This window comes from Dermochelys coriacea, chromosome 16 (assembly GCF_009764565.3).
Source record: "Dermochelys coriacea isolate rDerCor1 chromosome 16, rDerCor1.pri.v4, whole genome shotgun sequence".
Lineage (NCBI taxonomy): Eukaryota > Metazoa > Chordata > Testudines > Dermochelyidae > Dermochelys > Dermochelys coriacea.
The window spans coordinates 13,239,438-13,259,044 of record NC_050083.1 but is presented as its reverse complement, the minus strand read 5'-3'; the positions used below and the strand labels follow the sequence as shown (position 1 = coordinate 13,259,044).

The 19,607-nt window shown below is 43.0% G+C and overlaps 1 protein-coding gene across 4 annotated transcripts in view; it reads right to left on the bottom strand.

The window, feature by feature from the left end:
• Nucleotides 1-9,490: 9,490 nt before the first annotated feature.
• Nucleotides 9,491-19,607, bottom strand: part of LRRC8A (leucine rich repeat containing 8 VRAC subunit A) — a 30,455-nt gene continuing 20,338 nt past the window's right edge. For 3 of the 4 annotated variants that reach the window (XM_038374680.2, XM_038374681.2, XM_043498849.1), the window contains one exon: nt 11,468-15,465. In XM_038374680.2, coding sequence (XP_038230608.1) covers nt 15,190-15,465 — 276 coding nt within the window. In that variant the 3' untranslated portion in view covers nt 11,468-15,189. Of the gene's footprint in view, nt 15,466-19,607 lie in introns of all 4 variants that reach the window. The other variant, XM_038374682.2, reaches the window with a different exon arrangement.

Here is a 19,607-nt window from a genome sequence, read left to right as displayed (position 1 = left end):
TATGCTGCCAAAACTTATGTCACTCAGAGGGGTGGTTTTTTTAACACTCCCGAAGACATAACTTTTGACAACATAAGTGGTAGTGTAGACATGGCCTTTCAAGTCTCTCTTTCACCACAGAAGTTGGCCTACTAAAAGATATTATCTCACCCATCTTGTCTCATTGAACTCAAGGGAAATTAGGAGCCTAAATACTTGTGTGGATCTGGGCTTTTGTGCAGTTCAGAAATAAGGCGTATACAAAAGTTTGTCTTTTAATGGGAAGAAAAACAGCATAAGCATAATGAGAAACTCAATTCAGCTCTTAGATTCAGGGAGAGTCACAGAGCTTTAATGCGTCAAACAGAATCTACAGCAGTTGGGAGGTGACAAATACAGATTCAGTTCTAGGTGCAACAGACATTGATGGGGAATAGGATGAAGAGAACTAAAGTCCACTGAAGAGCTGGATAGTGGATTTAAGTGAGTGGAAATCCAAGCCCTTTAAAGAGTTTTCTTTCCTCCTAGTGTAGTGCACATAGCACTAAAATGCACTTAGGCAGTGAAGTTCAACACTACAAAGCTTAAACTGAGGGGCTAATGCTGAGGGGCTGTTATTGAAGATTCAACAGGCTTCTTGGTAGACAAGTGTGGCATCTTCATTCACAGCTGCTCTTTGGCTGTTTTAGTTTGTTGCTTGATGCACAGCCCTTCAGTGTCAGCTGTATAGGAGTAGTCATTTTAGGCAGGCCACAGAGGCTGAAACAAAGTGTGAGAGAAATATTAACTACTTCTGAGAGATACAAGAGACCCAGCATAGACATTCACCATCAGTTTTCAGAGTAGCAGCCGTGTTAGTCTGTATTCGCAGAAAGAAAAGGAGGGCTTGTGGCACATTAGAGACTAACAAATTTATTTGAGCATAAGCTTTTGTGAGCTACAGCTCACTTCATCGGATGCATTTGGTGGAAAATACAGTGGGGAGATTGATATATACACACAGAGAGAACATGAAACAATGGGTTTTATCATACTCTAAAGTGCCACAAGTACTCCTTTTCTTTATTCACCATCAGTGCATCCTTCACTATGTAATGGGTGTCCTTTTGGTGCAGAAAGGGAGATCTTAAGCCTTTTATCTAGAGAAAAATATATTTGACTCTTCTAGAAAACATTCAAGACTTTCACTGAAAGAACCTGTAACTTACTCGCCCCGAAATGCTGCTTGCAGCACCATCTAATAAAGGACAAAATACAGGGAAGCGTGAACTAGAAAATGAGGGAGTGTGAAAAGCTTATATGAAGATGGGCCTTTGCCTTCAAATTTTTTTGTTCTGTTCTTAAAAGGACACCATCAATATGAATTTTTTAAAACTAATTTAGAAGGGAAGTACTTTCTGATAGAGGAGGCCTTTAAGGACCATGCCTCTTTAAAATTCCTTTTAAAAAGAATGCGGGGAGAGGGGTTAGTTTTTATTTTCTTCCCTTTTGATGTTTATAAAGGACTCTTCAGCTAGGGGGAAGTGCACAAAGTACATAAGCTGAAAAAGAAAAATGTCGTCTTTGCTGACTCCTTTCAGTTAAGTTTAGTTGTTAACTTTAATTAAGGGAGAAACAAAAAAGGATACAGGTAGAAATTAGTGGTTTTGTTTTTGTTTTTTTGCTCTTTTCAAGTTGTCAGTATCCCTTTCATTCTTTTAGCAGATGTGAGGGCAAAGGGGACACCAGGAGTAGAGTTCTTGGGGAGAGGGGGGGGGAAGAGTTAAATGTGGATTTCACAGTGATTAAAGGGACAGTTTCCTCTCCCAGCAGTCTAACACTCGAGGCAGTGGCTGATGGAAGCTGGCTGGCCTCATTAAGCCCCCAATCCTGCAATTGATATGTGTGGGCAGACCCCTAGCCTCATGGCCCAGGGGCAATTGGATCCAGTTGCTCCCTTGGATCCAATTGCAGAACCTTGCACCATTTCCTCTCACTATACTCCCACACCCATGAAAAGAAATAACAGTTTGCACTAATATCGTCCCCTCCATCTGAGGCTTTCAAAGCACTTTAATTAAGGCTCACAGCAACCCTGGGAGGGAGGAATGATCCCATTTTTATAGCTGGGGGAGGCCCAGTGACTCCTGTAGTATGAACAATCTAGCAGTAGGTCAGGCATGAACATTTCAAATGCCTTTTTGACTGAAGTGATTATACTAATTTCCTCTCTGTTACAATAATAATTCCTCTTGATACCACTGGGAGGAAAGCCAATTAAACTGGCTGAGGGGAGCTTGCTAAGCTGCTCAGAGCTCTGGCAGACATTGCTGCTGTTTGGACTGCCAGGAGTCTTGGGGTAAGCAGAGTGAAAACTACAGGAATAGGCTACTAGACTTTAAGGTCAGACGGGACCATCCTGATCATCTAGTCTGACCTTCTGCACATCACAGGCCACAGACCCACCCACTCCTGTAATAGACCCCTAACCTCTGGATGAGTTACTGAAGTCCTCAGATCATGATTTAAAGACTTCAAGGAACAGAAAATCCACCATTTACTCCAGTTCAAACCAGCAAGTGACCCATGCCCCACAATGCAGATGAAGGCAGGAAAAAAAACAAAACCCCAGGGTCTCTGCCCATTTGACCTGGGAAAATTCCTTCCCAACCCCAAATATGGAGATCACTCAGACCCGGAGCAGGTCAGTGAGACGCACCAGCCAGACACCTGGGAAAGAATTAACTGTAGTAACTCAGAGCCCTCTCCATCTAGCATTCGATCTCTGGTTGTTAGAGATATTTGCTACCAGCATTCGCAGATGGGCCACATGCCATTGTAGGTCATCTCATCATACCATCCCTTCCATAAACTCATCAACCTCAGTCTTGAAGCCAGTTAGATTTTTTGCCCCCGCTGCTCCGCTTGGAAGGCTATTCCAGAACTTCACTCCTCTGATAGTTAGAAACCTATGTCTAATTTCAAGCCTAAAGTAGTTGTTGGACAGTTTATATCCATTTGTTTTTGTGCCAACATTGGCACTTAACTTAAAGAACTCCTCTTCCTCCCTGGTGTTTATCCCTCTGATGTATTTATAGAGAGTAATATCTCCCCTCAACCTTTATTTGGTTAGGCTAACCAAGCCAAGCTCCATATGTCTCCTCTGTAAGGTAGGGTCTCCATTCCTCTGATCACCCTACTTACCCTCCTCTGCTGCCTGTTCCAGTTTGAATTCATCTTTCTTAAACATGAGAGACCAGAACTGCACATAGTATTCTGGATGAGATCTCACCAGAACCTTACAGAATGGTAATAACACTTTTCTACCTCTACTGGAAATACCTCACCTGATGAATCCTAGGATTTTATTATTAGCTTTTTCATGGCCACATCACAGTGATGGCTCATGGTCATCCTGTGGTTGACCAGTCCATCCAGCTCTTTCTCCTCCTCTGGCACTTCTAAATGACATATGTTCAGCTTATAGCAAACAATTCTTCTTATTAGTCCCTAAGTGCATGACCTTGCACTATTAAATTTCATCCCATTTCTATTATTCCAGTTTTCAAGGTCATCCAGATCTTCTTGTATCATATTCCAGTCCTCCTCCACATTGGCAATACCTCCCAACTTTGTCTCATCCACAAGTTTTATTAGCACACTCCCACTTTGTGCCAAGGTCATTAATGAAAATGTTAAATGAGATTGGTCCCAAGGCCACTTTCTGAGGAACTCTACTAGTAACCACCCTCGAGCCCGATGATTCACCTTTCGGTATGGCCTATTGAAGTCTCCCCTTTAACCATTTCCTTACCCTTATCTTTTAATTCTTGTATTAATCCCCATCTTCTCCAATTTAACTTTAATTTCCCCTGTGGAACTGTATCAAAATCCTTAATGAAATCCAGGTAGATTAGAGCTATTGCATTTCTTTATATAGAAAATTGGTTACATTCTCAAAGAAAGATATGTTGGTATAGCACAATCTACCTTTTGTAAAACCATGTTATAATTTATCTCAATTACTGTTCACCCGTATATCCTTAACTACTTCCTCTTTCAAAATTTGTTCCAAGACCTTGCATACAAGTGGGGTCATTAGCAACCATAGGAAGCAGGAGCATAGAACCTGGATGTGATCACGAACAAGTTATGGGGAGAGGGGATGATGGGGAGAACAACAATGGGGGGAGGTGGTAATATGGGTCTGGAAATGTGCAAAGTTACAAAGAATTTAGTTCGAGTTTTGTTTTTAAACAAGTGTAAGCATTTGAATAGGTGTATTTGCAAGCTTCAGTAGCTGCACAGCCCATGCTGTCTTTACTGCACCAAAGGTGATTTTATACTGAGATAACTGTCTTAATGTAAAATTGTAGTGGAGACAGGAACAACTAATTTTTACCTCCTCATAGCTAGCTGATCTAAACTTCAGCTGGTGTGAGTATTAGGTTGACCTTGACTAGCTTCAGTAAGATTAAAGCCTGCCTGTGGCCTTGCGTCCACTAGATTTTTTACAATGAGATAGTTATCTAGAGGTAAAAACGAAATACTTTTTTGCAGTGAAGATATTACTTCAGGTTTCCCTAAGACTCCCCACCTCACTTCAGTGCAACCCTCCTACACTCCTGCTAGCAGAAGTTGTTTTCGTACCCGTCATGTTTTGTTTTTTTAACTTTTCTCCCCCTCAATCATTCAAAGTTGTAGAGAGCTAGTGAATAAAGATAATCACTGCCAAAAGTAAAACTATTTCCCCATGAAGAAAAGGAGTACTGGTGGCACCTTAGAGACTAACAAATTTATTAGAGCATAAGCTTTCGTGAGCTACAGCTCACTTCATCGGATGCATTTGGTGGAAAAAACAGAGGAGAGATTTATATACACACACACAGAGAACATGAAACAGGTTGTTTCATGTTCTCTGTGTGTGTGTGTATATAAATCTCTCCTATGTTTTTTCCACCAAATGCATCCGATGAAGTGAGCTGTAGCTCACGAAAGCTTATGCTCTAATAAATTTGTTAGTCTCTAAGGTGCCACCAGTACTCCTTTTCTTTTTGCGAATACAGACTAACATGGCTGCTACTCTGAAACCTATTTCCCCATGGTATTTCTCCCTCCCACCCCACCCCCCACTGTTCCTCTGATATTCTTGTTAACTGCTGGAATTAGCCTACCTTGCTTGTCACCATGAAAGGTTTTCCTCCTTTCCCCCCCTGCTGCTGGTGATGGCTTATCTTAAGTGATCACTCTCCTTATAGTGTGTATGATAAACCCATTGTTTCATGTTCTCTGTGTGTGTGTGTATATAAATCTCTCCTCTGTTTTTTCCACCAAATGCATCCGATGAAGTGAGCTGTAGCTCACGAAAGCTTATGCTCTAATAAATTTGTTAGTCTCTAAGGTGCCACAAGTACTCCTTTTCTTTTTGCGAATACAGACTAACACGGCTGCTACTCTGAAACCTGTCATTATGCAAGGCACTGAATTTAGCCGTATAGAGTGGAAATCTGTCAACTTCATGAAAAAACTCGCACAGATACAGACAGACATCATCTTCCTCTCCAAATGCAAACAGATGGACATCATACCGAAAGGACTGAAGGTAAAAAATCCATTACAATCTACATACCATACAGACTATGCTGACAGCTTGTGCCACACACTCTCAAAGAAACTGCGGAACCACCTGATCAACATCCTCTACAGCAAACAGGGAAAGATTAAGAATGAGCTCTCAAAACTGGATACTCTCATAAAGAACCAACCTTCCACACAAACTTCCTCGTGGCTGGACTTTACAAAAACTAGACAAGCCATTTACAACACACACTTTGCTTCTCTACAAAAGAAAAAGGACACTAAGCTATCTAAACTACTATATGCCACAAGGGGCCACAACAATGGTTCCCGTAACCCACCCAGCAATATTGTTAATCTATCCAACTATACTCTTAGCCCAGCAGAAGAATCTGTCCTATCTCGGGGCCTCTCCTTTTGCCCCTCCACCCCCACGAACATGATACAGTTCTGTGGTGACCTAGAATCCTATTTTCGACGTCTCAGACTCAAGGAATATTTCCAACACACCTCTGACCAACATATTAACCCACAGAGACCTTCCTGCCAACACTACAAAAAGAAGGATTCTGGGTGGACTCCTCCTGAAGGTCGAAACAGCAGCCTGGATTTCTACATAGACTGCTTCCGCCGACGTGCACGAGCTGAAATTGTGGAAAAGCAGCATCGCTTACCCCATAACCTCAGCCATGCAGAACACAGTGCCATCCACAGCCTCAGAAACAACTCTGACATCATAATCAAAAAGGCTGACGAGGTGCTGTCGTCATCATGAATAGGTCGGAGTATGGACAAGAGGCTACTAGGCAGCTCTCCAACACCACTTTCTACAAGCCATTACCCTCTGATCCCACTGAGAGTTACCAAAAGAAACTACAGCATTTGCTCAAGAAACTCCCTGAAAAAGCACAAGAACAAATCCGCACAGACACACCCCTGGAGCCCCGACCTGGGGTATTCTATCTGCTACCCAAGATCCATAAACCTGGAAATCCTGGACGCCCCATCATCTCAGGCATTGGCACCCTGACAGCAGGATTGTCTGGCTATGTAGACTCCCTCCTCAGGCCCTTCGTTACCAGCACTCCCAGCTATCTTCGAGACACCACTGACTTCCTGAGGAAACTACAGTCCATTGCTGATCTTCCTAAAAACACCATCCTGGCCACTATGGATGTAGAAGCCCTCTACACCAACATTTCACACAAAGATGGACTACAAGCCGTCAGGAACAGTATCCCCGATACTGTCACGGCTAACCTGGTGGCTGAACTTTGTGACTTTGTCCTGACCCATAACTATTTCACATTTGGTGACAATGTATACCTTCAAATCAGCGGCACTGCGATGGGTACCCGCATGGCCCCACAGTATGCCAACATTTTTATGGCTGACTTAGAACAACGCTTCCTCAGCTCTCGTCCCCTAGTGCCCCTACTCTACTTGCATTACATTGATGACATCTTCATCATCTGGACCCATGGAAAAGAAGCTCTTGAGGAATTCCACCATGATTTCAACAATTTCCATCCCACCATCAACCTCAGCCTGGACCAGTCCACACAAGAGATCCACTTCCTGGACACTACAGTGCTAATAAGCGATGGTCACATAAACACCACCCTATATCGGAAACCTACTGACCGCTATTCCTACTTACCTGCCTCTAGCTTTCATCAAGATCATACCACTCGATCCATTGTCTACAGCCAAGCGCTACGATATAACCGCATTTGCTCCAACCCCTCAGACAGAGACAAACACCTACAAGATCTCTATCATGCATTCCTACAACTACAATACCCACCTGCTGAAGTGAAGAAACAGATTGACAGAGCCAGAAGAGTACCCAGAAGTCACCTACTACAGGACAGGCCCAACAAAGAAAACAACAGAACGCCACTAGCCATCACCTTCAGCCCCCAACTAAAACCTCTCCAACGCATCATCAAGGATCTACAACCTATCCTGAAGGACGACCCTGATCACAGATCTTGGGAGACAGACCAGTCCTTGCTTACAGACAGCCCCCCAATCTGAAGCAAATACTCACCAGCAACCACACACCACACAACAGAACCACTAACCCAGGAACCTATCCTTGCAACAAAGCCCGTTGCCAACTCTGTCCACATATCTATTCAGGGGATACCATCATAGGGCCTAATCACATCAGCCACACAATCAGAGGCTCGTTCACCTGCGCATCTACCAATGTGATATATGCCATCATGTGCCAGCAATACCCCTCTGCCATGTACATTGGCCAAACTGGACAGTCTCTACGCAAAAGAATGAATGGACACAAATCAGACGTCAAGAATTATAACATTCAAAAACCAGTTGGAGAACACTTCAATCTCTCTGGTCACTCGATCACAGACCTAAGAGTGGCTATACTTCAACAAAAAAGCTTCAAAAACAGACTCCAACGAGAGACTGCTGAATTGGAATTAATTTGCAAACTGGATACAATTAACTTAGGCTTGAATAGAGACTGGGAATGGATGAGTCATTACACAAAGTAAAACTATTTCCCCATGGTATTTCTCCCCCCCACCCCGCCCCCCACTGTTCCTCTGATATTCTTGTTAACTGCTGGAATTAGCCTACCTTGCTTGTCACCATGAAAGGTTTTCCTCCTTTCCCCCCCCCCCGCTGCTGGTGATGGCTTATCTTAAGTGATCACTCTCCTTACAGTGTGTATGATAAACCCATTGTTTCATGTTCTCTGTGTGTGTGTATATAAATCTCTCCTCTGCTTTTTCCACCAAATGCATCCGATGAAGTGAGCTGTAGCTCACGAAAGCTTATGCTCTAATAAATTTGTTAGTCTCTAAGGTGCCACAAGTACTCCTTTTCTTTTTGCGAATACAGACTAACAGGGCTGCTACTCTGAAAACTGCCAAAGGGGTTCTGAAGCCCCATTGAGCTTTATATGACAAAGAGCCATCTTTGTTCTCCCCTTTCTCAGCTCAGTTCTGCTACTAAAAGCATTTGGTTAAAACCCAGCTATGCTGCTGAATAAGATGAGTTTTCATTCCAACACATTTCCCAAAAGATCTACATCCGCCCCTGAAATGGGGCCAGTAGCATACTAGTCAACAATTTCCCTTGCTTGTAAAAATGCAACAGGGCAAAACCCATTACTTTTACAAACATAACAGAAGAGGATATTTATTACACACACCCAGTACTCACTTTAATTCTCAGAAAGATATGGGCTGAATTTATTGTCTAGTTCTAATGTATTCCAAAATATGTTCAGCTGTTAAAGTGACGTCTACTGCTTTTGAAGCCATCAGAAAGAGTGGAAGATTATATCCAATGGTGCTGGAACAACTGTTATACAGGGCATGCTGAGAGCTATTGAACCAAACTGTAAATCCTGTATATAATGGAAACCACTTCAAGCCAGGGAGTGTAGCAGCACCCAAGTTCCTGTGTGTGTGTGTGCATGCATGCGTGCGTACATCAGTTTAGGCAGGTAGATGTGCTGCATGCTGAGGTATACAGTTAATTGGGTAGGAGCAATATTTGTACGCTGACTGGCAGAAGTTTTTTGTTTGTTCTGCAGACCTTTCCTCTGAAAGGGTCAGGGAATGAAGTCAATGGGAAAAGAACAGAGTGCTTTTAGAAATCCTCTCCCTAAAAAAATCCAAGTCAGCGCTATAGGATGCCACTAATAGACTGCACTCACCAATTCTACATTCACTGTAATATCAGTGATCCAACTATTTATATTACTTTCTGCCTATCATTTAGAAACAAAGGGAAAGTATGTAAGGGACTGTGTAGTCATCCCACTCCAACCATTCATTGTATAGTCATGTGAAGTCTGCTCTTAGATTTTCTTTTTCCAGTACCTGGAATGAGTCCCCCAATCCACAAGGGCTCATTTACTGCAGGGGGAAGTAGGGAACAATCATTCCTAAACAATAGCAGGAGTCATATCTTGGAACATTAAATGCTGTATTTGCCAAAGTACTTTAGAGGAACAAAAATAAAGGGAAAATGGAAATAAAAAGTTAAAATTTTTATTTTGTTAAAGTGTCCAATCTTACAAGTCTTTCAGTGAAAGCATAGCAGCCTTCAGTACTTGAGGTGCTGTTACCTGCCTAAACATAATCCAACATACTTAAGGCTTAACTCACAATTCTGAAATGCCATACAGGGTGTGGGGGACACCAAACCACAACTGTGAGAGTACTTTTATAAGCTGTGTGAAATGTTTAAGACATGAGTTATGCTCTGAGGAAGGGGACATATCAGCTGTACAGACACTCTTAATGTGAGGTCCTGTCATGTTTTGTTTTTTTCACACAGCCCATAGTGTGATATGTCCCCTGTGTGACATATCACACAGGGGACATATCAGCTGTACAGACACTCTTAATGTGAGGTCCTGTCATGTTTTGTTTTTTTTCCACACAGCCCACACTAGTTTGCTCTAGACAAGAGCAATTAGCACAGCTCACCATTTGTTCATAGGACTTCCTGAAAGAGCAGAACAGGGGAGAATGTGGGATTTCTAGAAATCCCACATTCAACTTTTCTTGCCAGTCAGCTTTACTCCATCTTGACATGCTAGACCCCACTTTCAGCTAGGGCTATATATAGCTACCTGCTATTTTTAAACAGCAAGTTAATGAGTCAAATTTCAGAAGTGTTTCAAAGCAATATATATTAGTCTCCAGCTGGAGAAAGTGGGGAGGGAATGTGCACTTCCCCCTGATATTACTTGCCAAATTGGTGCTCAACTCCATGCAGATAGGATAGACAGAACCCATTTTCTTTTGTCAGATCTAGCATTTTTTAAACTGGATGGTTGCCAGCAAGATTGCAGCATCCAGGGTGTAGCCAAAGGTTTCTGAACAGTACTAAATGAGATTAAAGCCTATGTTAGTACTTGAAGTTTTCAATCTCTTGCAAATGCTGAGTAACATCTCAGCACAGGGGATGTTACAATTTAAGGCATATGACCATTTTGTTCTCCGGTGAAGAGAATAGAAATCATACTAACATTTTAAAGATTGTTGTTGGAAAAGAACAGAGCCAATAAGAACAGCTGGCCACATGAATAACTCTAGTATGAGTAAACTCATCACTAGAGTAATCATCCTATTGCATCTCTAAAGCAGGCACCCCACATATTCAAAAGATTCATCCTACCTCAGAAGAGCTGGAAGAGAATGGAAATCAGAGACTAAATGAGCTTTCAAAATATTTATTCACTCAAGTCCCTTTCACAAAAGGAAGTGGCTGAAATGGAAAAGGCTTAACCCCCTCACCACTGTTCAATCCAATAAGATTTTGGAGCCCATTTTCCCCATACCTCATCTGCTGCAAAACATGAATATATCTTCCAGTTTCCTACTCTCATCTGTTAGAACAAAACCTGAGGACCTAAACGTGGTTCAGAGACTGAAAGTGATCTTAAAAGGTTGTCCATGCTGATAAACATCAAGAGTTTGGTTTTGTTAAAATTAAGACATGAAAGTGAGCACAGAACAAGTGGTGGAGAAAAAGGTTCTGAGGTAGGATGCTACAGGGGAGCGACAAAGTAGTTAATACAATGTAGAAATAAAAATAATGAAGAATACCTACAACACCGATGAAACAGTTTAGAGTGGCACAGTAAATTAGTTCCACCTGTGGGTTAACAGTGGACCAACTGGTAAGTTCAACAGAAGAAAAAAAACAAAACCCAAAACCACAACTGACATTCCAGTGCATTGTTTCAAAGCACAGCAAGATTTAACACATTCAGCTTCTGCTACCTTGGTTGGTTCAAATTTATTAGTTGCAACTTAAACATCAGGCCACTTACCATAACTGCTAGAATTCAGTTTACCAAAAAGCTTAGAACTGTGGTTCCTATTGTGGCACAAGTGTACCTGGGATAAATAGAGGCCCCCAAGAACTAGTTCAACTCAGTAGTGCTGTTAGGAGACATTTGGCTTTAATTCAAGTTCTGTTTTTAGTTTAGCAGCTAACACAGATGATCTTGGTTATTACTATTAGAATCCTTTGAGAAGACTGCCACTAACCAGCTCCTCACTGGTCTATGTAACCTGAACAGGATTCCTAGGATAGTACACAGGTCAGTCTCAGCCCAACTCAGCTTCTACACGACCGCCCACTTTAAAAAAAAAAAAATGGAGCATTGATTGATGTGCCTATAACTGGGAAAGAATGTTTGCTATGTCACTCAAGGGTTGAGTGATCAGGAAGAGGAAGGGAAGTATACTGGAAATGAGAACTTGTCCTGTTATGGGCCAAGTTCTGGAGAAGTATTGAGCAACTGTAGTAGGTGCACAGCAGCTCAGGTTTTGACCCTATACTTAAAATTCTCAAGCTTTCTCCACCTCATGCCTCCGAGATCTGCTAGTGTAGGTCCAACATCTGCTTGAAGGAAGAGGAAAAGTGCATCTCAGCCAGTTCACCAATTCATGATGAGGCATTTCAATATAACCTTGGTTTCTATTATGACAAGTTTTCAAAAACTCTTTATTCATTTTGATTTTTCCCGATGGGGGAAGCTATCTAGACCTCTTGTAACAGTCCTGGTTGAAATATTTAAAGTGCAGCAAGCAGCTCATGTTTCCATGCATGATCAATACTGGTCTTACATTTGCTTTGTGGAGCTGGATCAAACATAGGCAGATACTTATTTTTCAAAAACAGTAGGAAATAAAACTCTAAAAAGAGGAAGTCTCCTCCCTCTAGCAGGATGGTGGTTTGTCCTAAGGATGAGCTATATAGCAGTTCAGGAGGCCTGCATATTACCATGCAGATTTCTAGACACTTTATAGCATACTTTCCAGAGTTCAGTATGACTATTTATACAAACACTTCAGGACCTAAATATAACTAAGAGCCCACCTTCACTACAGCCAGAAGAGCCAGGTAAGCCAGGTGTGGACCCTTAGCCCACTTTCCATAAGCAATGTTATATCTCTGCACAGTCCAAGGACCAGTTAGGTCTGTGTAAGCTACAACTAGCTAGGTACCATGACTGCTGTAGGGTAGATGGGTCCTAATCATACAGTCCCAGAACTGGTTCAGGGCTCAGTAAAGAATTGCAGACACCAGATTTCATCTGGCAGAGTAGGAAAGACAGACTTCCTCCCCAATCTGAAAGGTCTTTACTCTGACCATGGAGTGTTAGTTCAAAGCAGCCTTTGTACTGCATCTTGAAACAGCTCATTTTTTCTGAGTAAGTCTCAAGTCCCCCCAGCAGGTTCGCTGCCCTCCTTGTTAATACAAAACCCTAGCATGACTGGTAAATCCCACACTGCAAATTATCAGTATCACACTTCTAAATCCCAGTTTGATCTCTGATACGGTACATTTTGAAATACCCAGATCTCTTCCTTTCACCAATAGCCCCATCTCTGTTGTAATTTCAACACACACTAATATGGTTAGAAATGTGAACCTGTCATCCAGAAGAACTTTTACAGCACCTTTTCCTCTGGAAAGAGTCAGAGCTGGGAAAACATGCAAACAAGAGTTGATTGTGTTATCCCTTTGGATTGTTTGAGTTTTCATGATGAATGGACTAAGGGAGGCAGATTTTATACCCTTCTTAGAAGCATTTCTATAAACAAGCTAAAATTTTCCTAGCTTTCAATGTAGCTTTATTTAAACATCTGAGCATCAACAAATCCAGAGCCTAGTTAACATATTGTTTCAGCATTTCTAGTGTGCGTATCTTGTATATTACATCTAATGCAGAAAGGGAAGCTGTAGTGTTTGTTATTGCCCGGAATATCTGAGAGAGAGAGAAAGAGAGAGAGTGTGTCTATGCTTTGCCCAACGCAGGGCTTCAGTAGCAGCTTGCCAGGACCCAGATGAACACAGTGTCCCCCCCCCACCCCCCTTTTTAATATGTAGGTAATGCCTTCAAATACTACACATCTCAGCAGGCAGGGCCTGCAAATACTACATATCTCAACAGGCAGGGTTCCAGTCTTGGAGGATCCAAGCAGCTGGGCAAGGTGGAGCACTGCATTACAGGAGGTGTAGGGTCTATAGGCTTCCCCTTCTAATGAACACAAGGTGGCTTTGGGGTGACTGGTAGAAATGTAAGCCACACTTTAACCACCCTGGTTTGAGGACATGATTATGAGTAGCTATCGCTAAGCTAAGGCTGCCTCTGCAAATGCAGAAGGGGATTTGTTGAAGTCATAAATTAGCCTTGTTTCAACACAGATTCCTCTCCCCTCACTGTGGGGCCTCCCCTCCCAGGGGGCTGGAGGAACCCAGTCCAGGGAGGATTCTTATGCTCTTTCTTAACGGGGGGCAGAGAGAAGAACAGGGTTACCATCCCAAGCACCAAGTTCAATCAGCATTAGCCTCTTGTGATCACATAGGCCAAGAGGAGCAGCAAGAATGACAGCTGCTGAAAATCAAGAGCTGAACAGACCGGAACAAAAACAAGCAGCGTTGTAGATTTTATTTATAAAAAGATGCTGGCAAAAACCTCAAAAAAAAATCCACAGCAAGGGTAGGGAAGAAGCATGTTGAATATTTCTCTCTGCTACAGGCACCATCTCCTCTATTTTGAGTTGTACTTAACACTGGCTAACAGTGTGTTTGTATTTTTAAACACCCCAGACAAAATGCTGAGGGGTGGTGGGGGTGGGGAACAAAAAAAGTAGTTCAAAGACTTTAGATTTTAAGAAGTGTTTTAAGTACCTCAGTGCTTCTTGCAGAAAACAGTCTTACTGCTTTCCACCCACGTCTTATCTGATGCATTGAGCTGCATCCTTCCTGTCCCATTTACTAAACAGAACTGGAATTCAGCCTACAGATAGCCCAATCTAGGTAACACTCTGGAACTGCTCATTTAGGCAATACCTCCAGTAATACCAGCTAGGGAAGCAGGCTATGTGATCTACTGGTCAGCAAAAAGGATTGGAATCTGAAAAGACTGTGCAACCTCAAGCCAGCAGATGGAAACTGGGTTAAAAAAAAAACTTTAGTCCTGAATCCAAGTTGATATTTGAGGTAAAATTACCAAAAAAAAATACCAGCATCTTTCAAAATAAATAAAATAAATAAATAAAAAAGCTGTGCCATCCCCACTGCCCTCAAAGAGAAGCCCCAACTGATCAAATCAGCAAGTAGTGTGGAACTATACAAAGTGTCACAGCAAAGTAAAGTAGAGTTGGAGTTTAAAGAGGCTCCCTGGACTTTTGTCCTTTGACTCTAAGACATCCTCAGGCCCTGATGCATGTAAGAGCCCTATCTAGGGCGATGCAGCAGTGTAACTGGATCAGCACATTTTTCTCCCCGATAGTCAGAGGCAGTTACTCTGAACTAAGTTGGCTCCACCAGCAGTTCTGGTTAACTCCATGGCAGCTTTGGCATTATCCCACTTCTCGTCTTGCAGAACAGCAGCACCTCTTCTGTTCCTGCTGTTGTAGAGGAGCCACCCACTCTGCCTTGGTCACCCCCTACCTCCAAACCTCCCCCATCCTGCATCCAAGGGAGCAAGCAGCCTTGTTCCCAGTCACATTGGTTATTCAAGGATCTCCTTAGCTAGTCTGGTGTTGACTGGGGCGGTTGGGAGATGGAATTGGAATGGAATGGCCTTTTGTTTCCTGTCTAGTTGATCAGAGGTTTCCCTGCCTTCCTGTCAGCAGCTCAGGCTTGCTCTTTGTCTGCCCTCCACAGCCGCTCCTTGACCTCCAGAGGCAGGGTGTTGAACAGGTCCTCCTCCACCACCAGCCCACTGCGTTTCAGCAGAGGACACTCCCCCAGCTCCACTGGCAGGCACTCCAGGCGGTTCCCTCGCAGCTCTATCTGGGACAGGTTGGTCAGCTCGCCCACCCGAGATGGCAGTGATTGCAGCACATTGTTTCCCAGATTCAAGGTCCGCAGCTTCCTGCACTGGAAGAGCTCAGGTGGGAGACTCTCAATCTGAAAGGAGAAACCAGAGAGATACAAATGTGATGTGCTCATCCAAGGCAAGGCAAGGCAAGCAGATGAGATTCATAGAGATTAAAGGTCAGAAGGGACCATTATGATCATCTAGTCTGACCTCCTGCACAATGCAGGCCACAGAATCTCACCCACCCACTCCTGCAATAAACCTCTCACCTACGTCTGAGCTATTGAAGTCCTCAAATCATGGTTTAAAGACTTCAAGGTGCAGAGAATCCTCCAGCAAGCGACCCGTGCCCATGCTACAGAGGAAGGCGAAAAAACCCCAGGGCCTCTTCCAGTCTGCTCTGGAGGAAAATTCCTTTCCGACCCCAAATATGGTGATTAGCTGAACCCTGAGCATGTAGGCAAGATTCACCAGCCATATACCCAGGAAAGAATTTCTGTAGTAACTCAGTTCCCACCCCATCTAACATCCCACCACAGGCCATTGGGCCCATTTACCAGGAATAAAGATCAATTAATTGCCAAAATCATGTTATACCATGATGTAGCCAAACAGAGCACCAGCCTCAAATACATTTCTGCTTTCTTCTATGCTGACCTTTATGCATGCAATGCTTTCCCCAAGATACAGTAAAGCTACTACCTTGTCCTCATGCAAATCCTCTTCTACCATACTATTTACAGTAACCTGCCACATGAAAATGGCTAGGCCAGAGCCGAATAGATTACTGACAGAAGCAGGGGAGATCTGAAACCCACCTCACAGCTAGTCTGTACAGCCATGCGTTCCCATCAGTGTTTCTTTTGTCCCCTCCCAGAATCCATTCATCTATTATTGGTTCTCCCACTTGGAGTTTAAGCTCTTCACATTGACAGCCCTTCCATGTTTGTATGACACCTAGCACCGTAAGGCTCTGATCCTGATCAGGGCCATAGGGTGCTAGTATAATAAAAGTAAAATGACAGATTACTAAACTTTAAAAATGGAGTCAATTAACCACCTGCAAAAAAACACCACCACCTCGCTATTCCCAACACAAGTCAGGCTATTCCCTACATGGTTCAGTTATGATCTGCAGCACGCACATCCCTCCATCCCCTGGTTATAATCCAGTTTCATAACCACATCTCAGTGCTTTCCACAGTACCCCTAACTACTGCAATTACTGATCGTGCCAAGTATTTGAACAGCTCACCACTCTGTAGTTCTCCTACAGAATTAGAGACCAATGTAGCTCTCTCTCTCTCTCTAATGGAGGACTCTTGCTCTCCCAGCTTTCCCCCTTCCCTGCCCCCAGAACTTAACTGGCACAGCTTTGTCAGTTCCGAAAGACTGACCCAACTTTCACCTTGAAACATCTGAGGTAGTTTGAGCCTGCCAGTTCTGTCCTCTAAAGAAGGAAATGTAAGTGACCTCTTATCTTTCTAGCTGCTCCAAAGTAAACAGCCTGGGGAGCCCTGCCTTATGTTATCTGGACAGTTGTAATACACAGGGAGCCCTTCCCCACCACTCATTTTCTATCTACAAGATCAGAGGCAAGCAAAAAGGCACCAAGTGTACTATATGGACACACATTGCTAGGGTCCTCCTCCTAGCCCCTCTCTCTCTCTCTCTCTCTCTCTCTCTCTCTCACTGGAGCACCTACCCTGCAAGAACAGAGATCATTTGCATTGTAACTGAGGCAGAGAACAGGTCTTATTCTTCTGTGTAGCACATAGGTCCAAACAATAATTCAGGTGGCCAATGAGCTTCTCCTTCAAACATCTGCTCCCTCAGGTCATGGAAGCATTAGTACTCTGATCCCACTGCTAGTATGGGAGGCAACATTCTGCTTCTTCCTTGAGCTGTCCCGCTCTAATCCTGAGGATGGGCTGCAAACAGTCTCCTCCCCTTAAAAGCCTGGCAGAAACAGGGTGACAGCATTTTTGTCTTCTTCTGAAGTATCAAGTATTGTCCCTGGATGGGAAATTAGGAACTTCACTAAATGGAATGGTAGCAGAATTTGATATGGTGAGTTGTGTTCCTAGGAGTGATTTACTAATGGAGAACAGCAGGCTAGTGGTTTGTGAGCATTTAAGTGGCTATAGAGCCATTAAAAGAAATGGATGATGGGAATTCAGTGTAATATTTGATTTTGACCTGTACAGCCCATCTTTGATCCACAGTATGCTAGAGAAGGAGGGGAGAAGCCATGCATTAGGTTTTCCAGTCATATACATATTCTAGTGTCTATTTGGAATGCTAGATTTTTATGCTTCCCAGTCTGTTGTATCCCTCTATTCCTTCATTTTACTTAGAAGGAAAGCTCTTTGGGCAAGCACTATGCTTTCATTGTGTGCATGCGCAGCACCTAGTATAATGGGGCCCTGATCAGGGACCTTCTAGGCACTACCACAATACTCAACTTTTTGACAGGGTCAAAACACAAGAGAAATTTAATACCCAGCACGACTGGCTCCCCCCGACTTGTGCACTGATAGCCAAGTATCAGACAGGAAGATTACTAATCCAATCAGACTGTCATGGTATTGTAGTCTGACGACACTATAGTAGACTTTTTTTTTTTAAATCAGCCATGCTTTCTTCCAGCAAGATTTCTAGCAATAGAAATATAAAAGCTTATGAGGTTTGGTTCAATAGATTCAGGCATCAATTCATGACCTTCCCCTTTATTCAGTGAAAGTCTCAGCCTATCCTTTGTTTAAAAACATAATTGCACTCTTATTTTAACTTTAATTATGCACACAAGATCTGCCTGGAGCAGTCATTGGCTACAGAGAGGCTTTAACAAACAGCCAAAGTTCTGAATAAGTTAGAGCCAATGGAACGGCAACAGCAACAAACAGCAGCTTTATTCAGCCATTGTTATTTAGAACCATTGTTCTGTACAAGCTGCAAAATTCAGCCTGGTAGTCATAGAACTAATAAGACGCAATCACTTGTTTTCAAGTGACAGGAGTGGACTTTATCAAAGAAGGAAGTTCTGTTACAACTGGACCAGATTCCCAGAAAGACCGAGTTGTCCTAGTCAGCTCCAGAAGTAGCTATTTACTAGGGCTGCTGGGCTAGCAGGGGACCTTTGAGATAGAATTCTTAGGGTCAGGAAATGCCACTCTATCAGCACTTGCATTTTCTGCTGCTGCCTGTAAATAACCAGGCTTCCTGAGCCCAAGGGTAATTGTGGCCTTGCCTGCATGTCTGCAGGGAACAAGAGTTGAGTAGCTGTTCCACTGGATCTCCAGGAGACAGGGGGCTAGGCAGAAAAGAGAATGCTGCTTCTAGCCTTCATGTTGCATTAGTGTCTTTGGAAGAGCAAGATGGGTGGTTCCACATTTTATTGCAAAAACAAAGCTGCCTCAAGCTTCTTTTCATCCAAAAGAGAAGCTCCACCCCCAGACTGCAGAGGATGCACATCTTGTCTTATCCCTGTGTGACCTGGGCTGTTGAACAATTACCAAAAAAATAGTACCGTTCAAAACCTGTATAGTTCACCTTAAAATAGAGCCTTAAAAGCTTCCTTCACTTTGCTTAGTGTGGCATCCAGCAAGCATCAGATGACAGAAGCTACACTGAAGCCTCCTACTCACGGAGGAGGATTTTAGTTTTTAAACCTATCGCTGAAATGTGACTGGCTATACAATGCCTCACACCTTCCCCAATGCCAGGGATGGTGGGTTAGCCACAGCTTAACCTGGCGTTAAGGATGGTTTAACAGACAGAATGGCTTCTTAAACACTAGCTCTTTAGCTTAATTTTTCTGAAGGGTAGAGATCAAAGTTAATGCAGAATGGGCACCACTTGTCTGGCTCCAGGGCTGCAATGTCACTTTTAGAAGCAAGGTGTCTACTGAAAAACCACCAAAAGCTAGTGGGAATTTTAGAAGCTCCCTTTACAATTTAAAATACAATTGTAAGTGGTTTTGCCTCCAGAGTTCTCCCTATAAAAGACTTTTTTGGTAACATCAATTAGACAGTATTGACTTGTCAAGTTGTATCTAAAGCCTTAGAGGCCTTATTTCAGACTGGAAAAATCTAGGTATCCTCATAAGAGACAGGATTTTGCTGCATATTTCCATCTGAATTCATAATCCTGCATCTCGGCTGGTTGCTCTTTGTGCAATTATGTTACCAGACTTCTTTGTGACTTCCGGTGGGAATAAATAATCCAATGG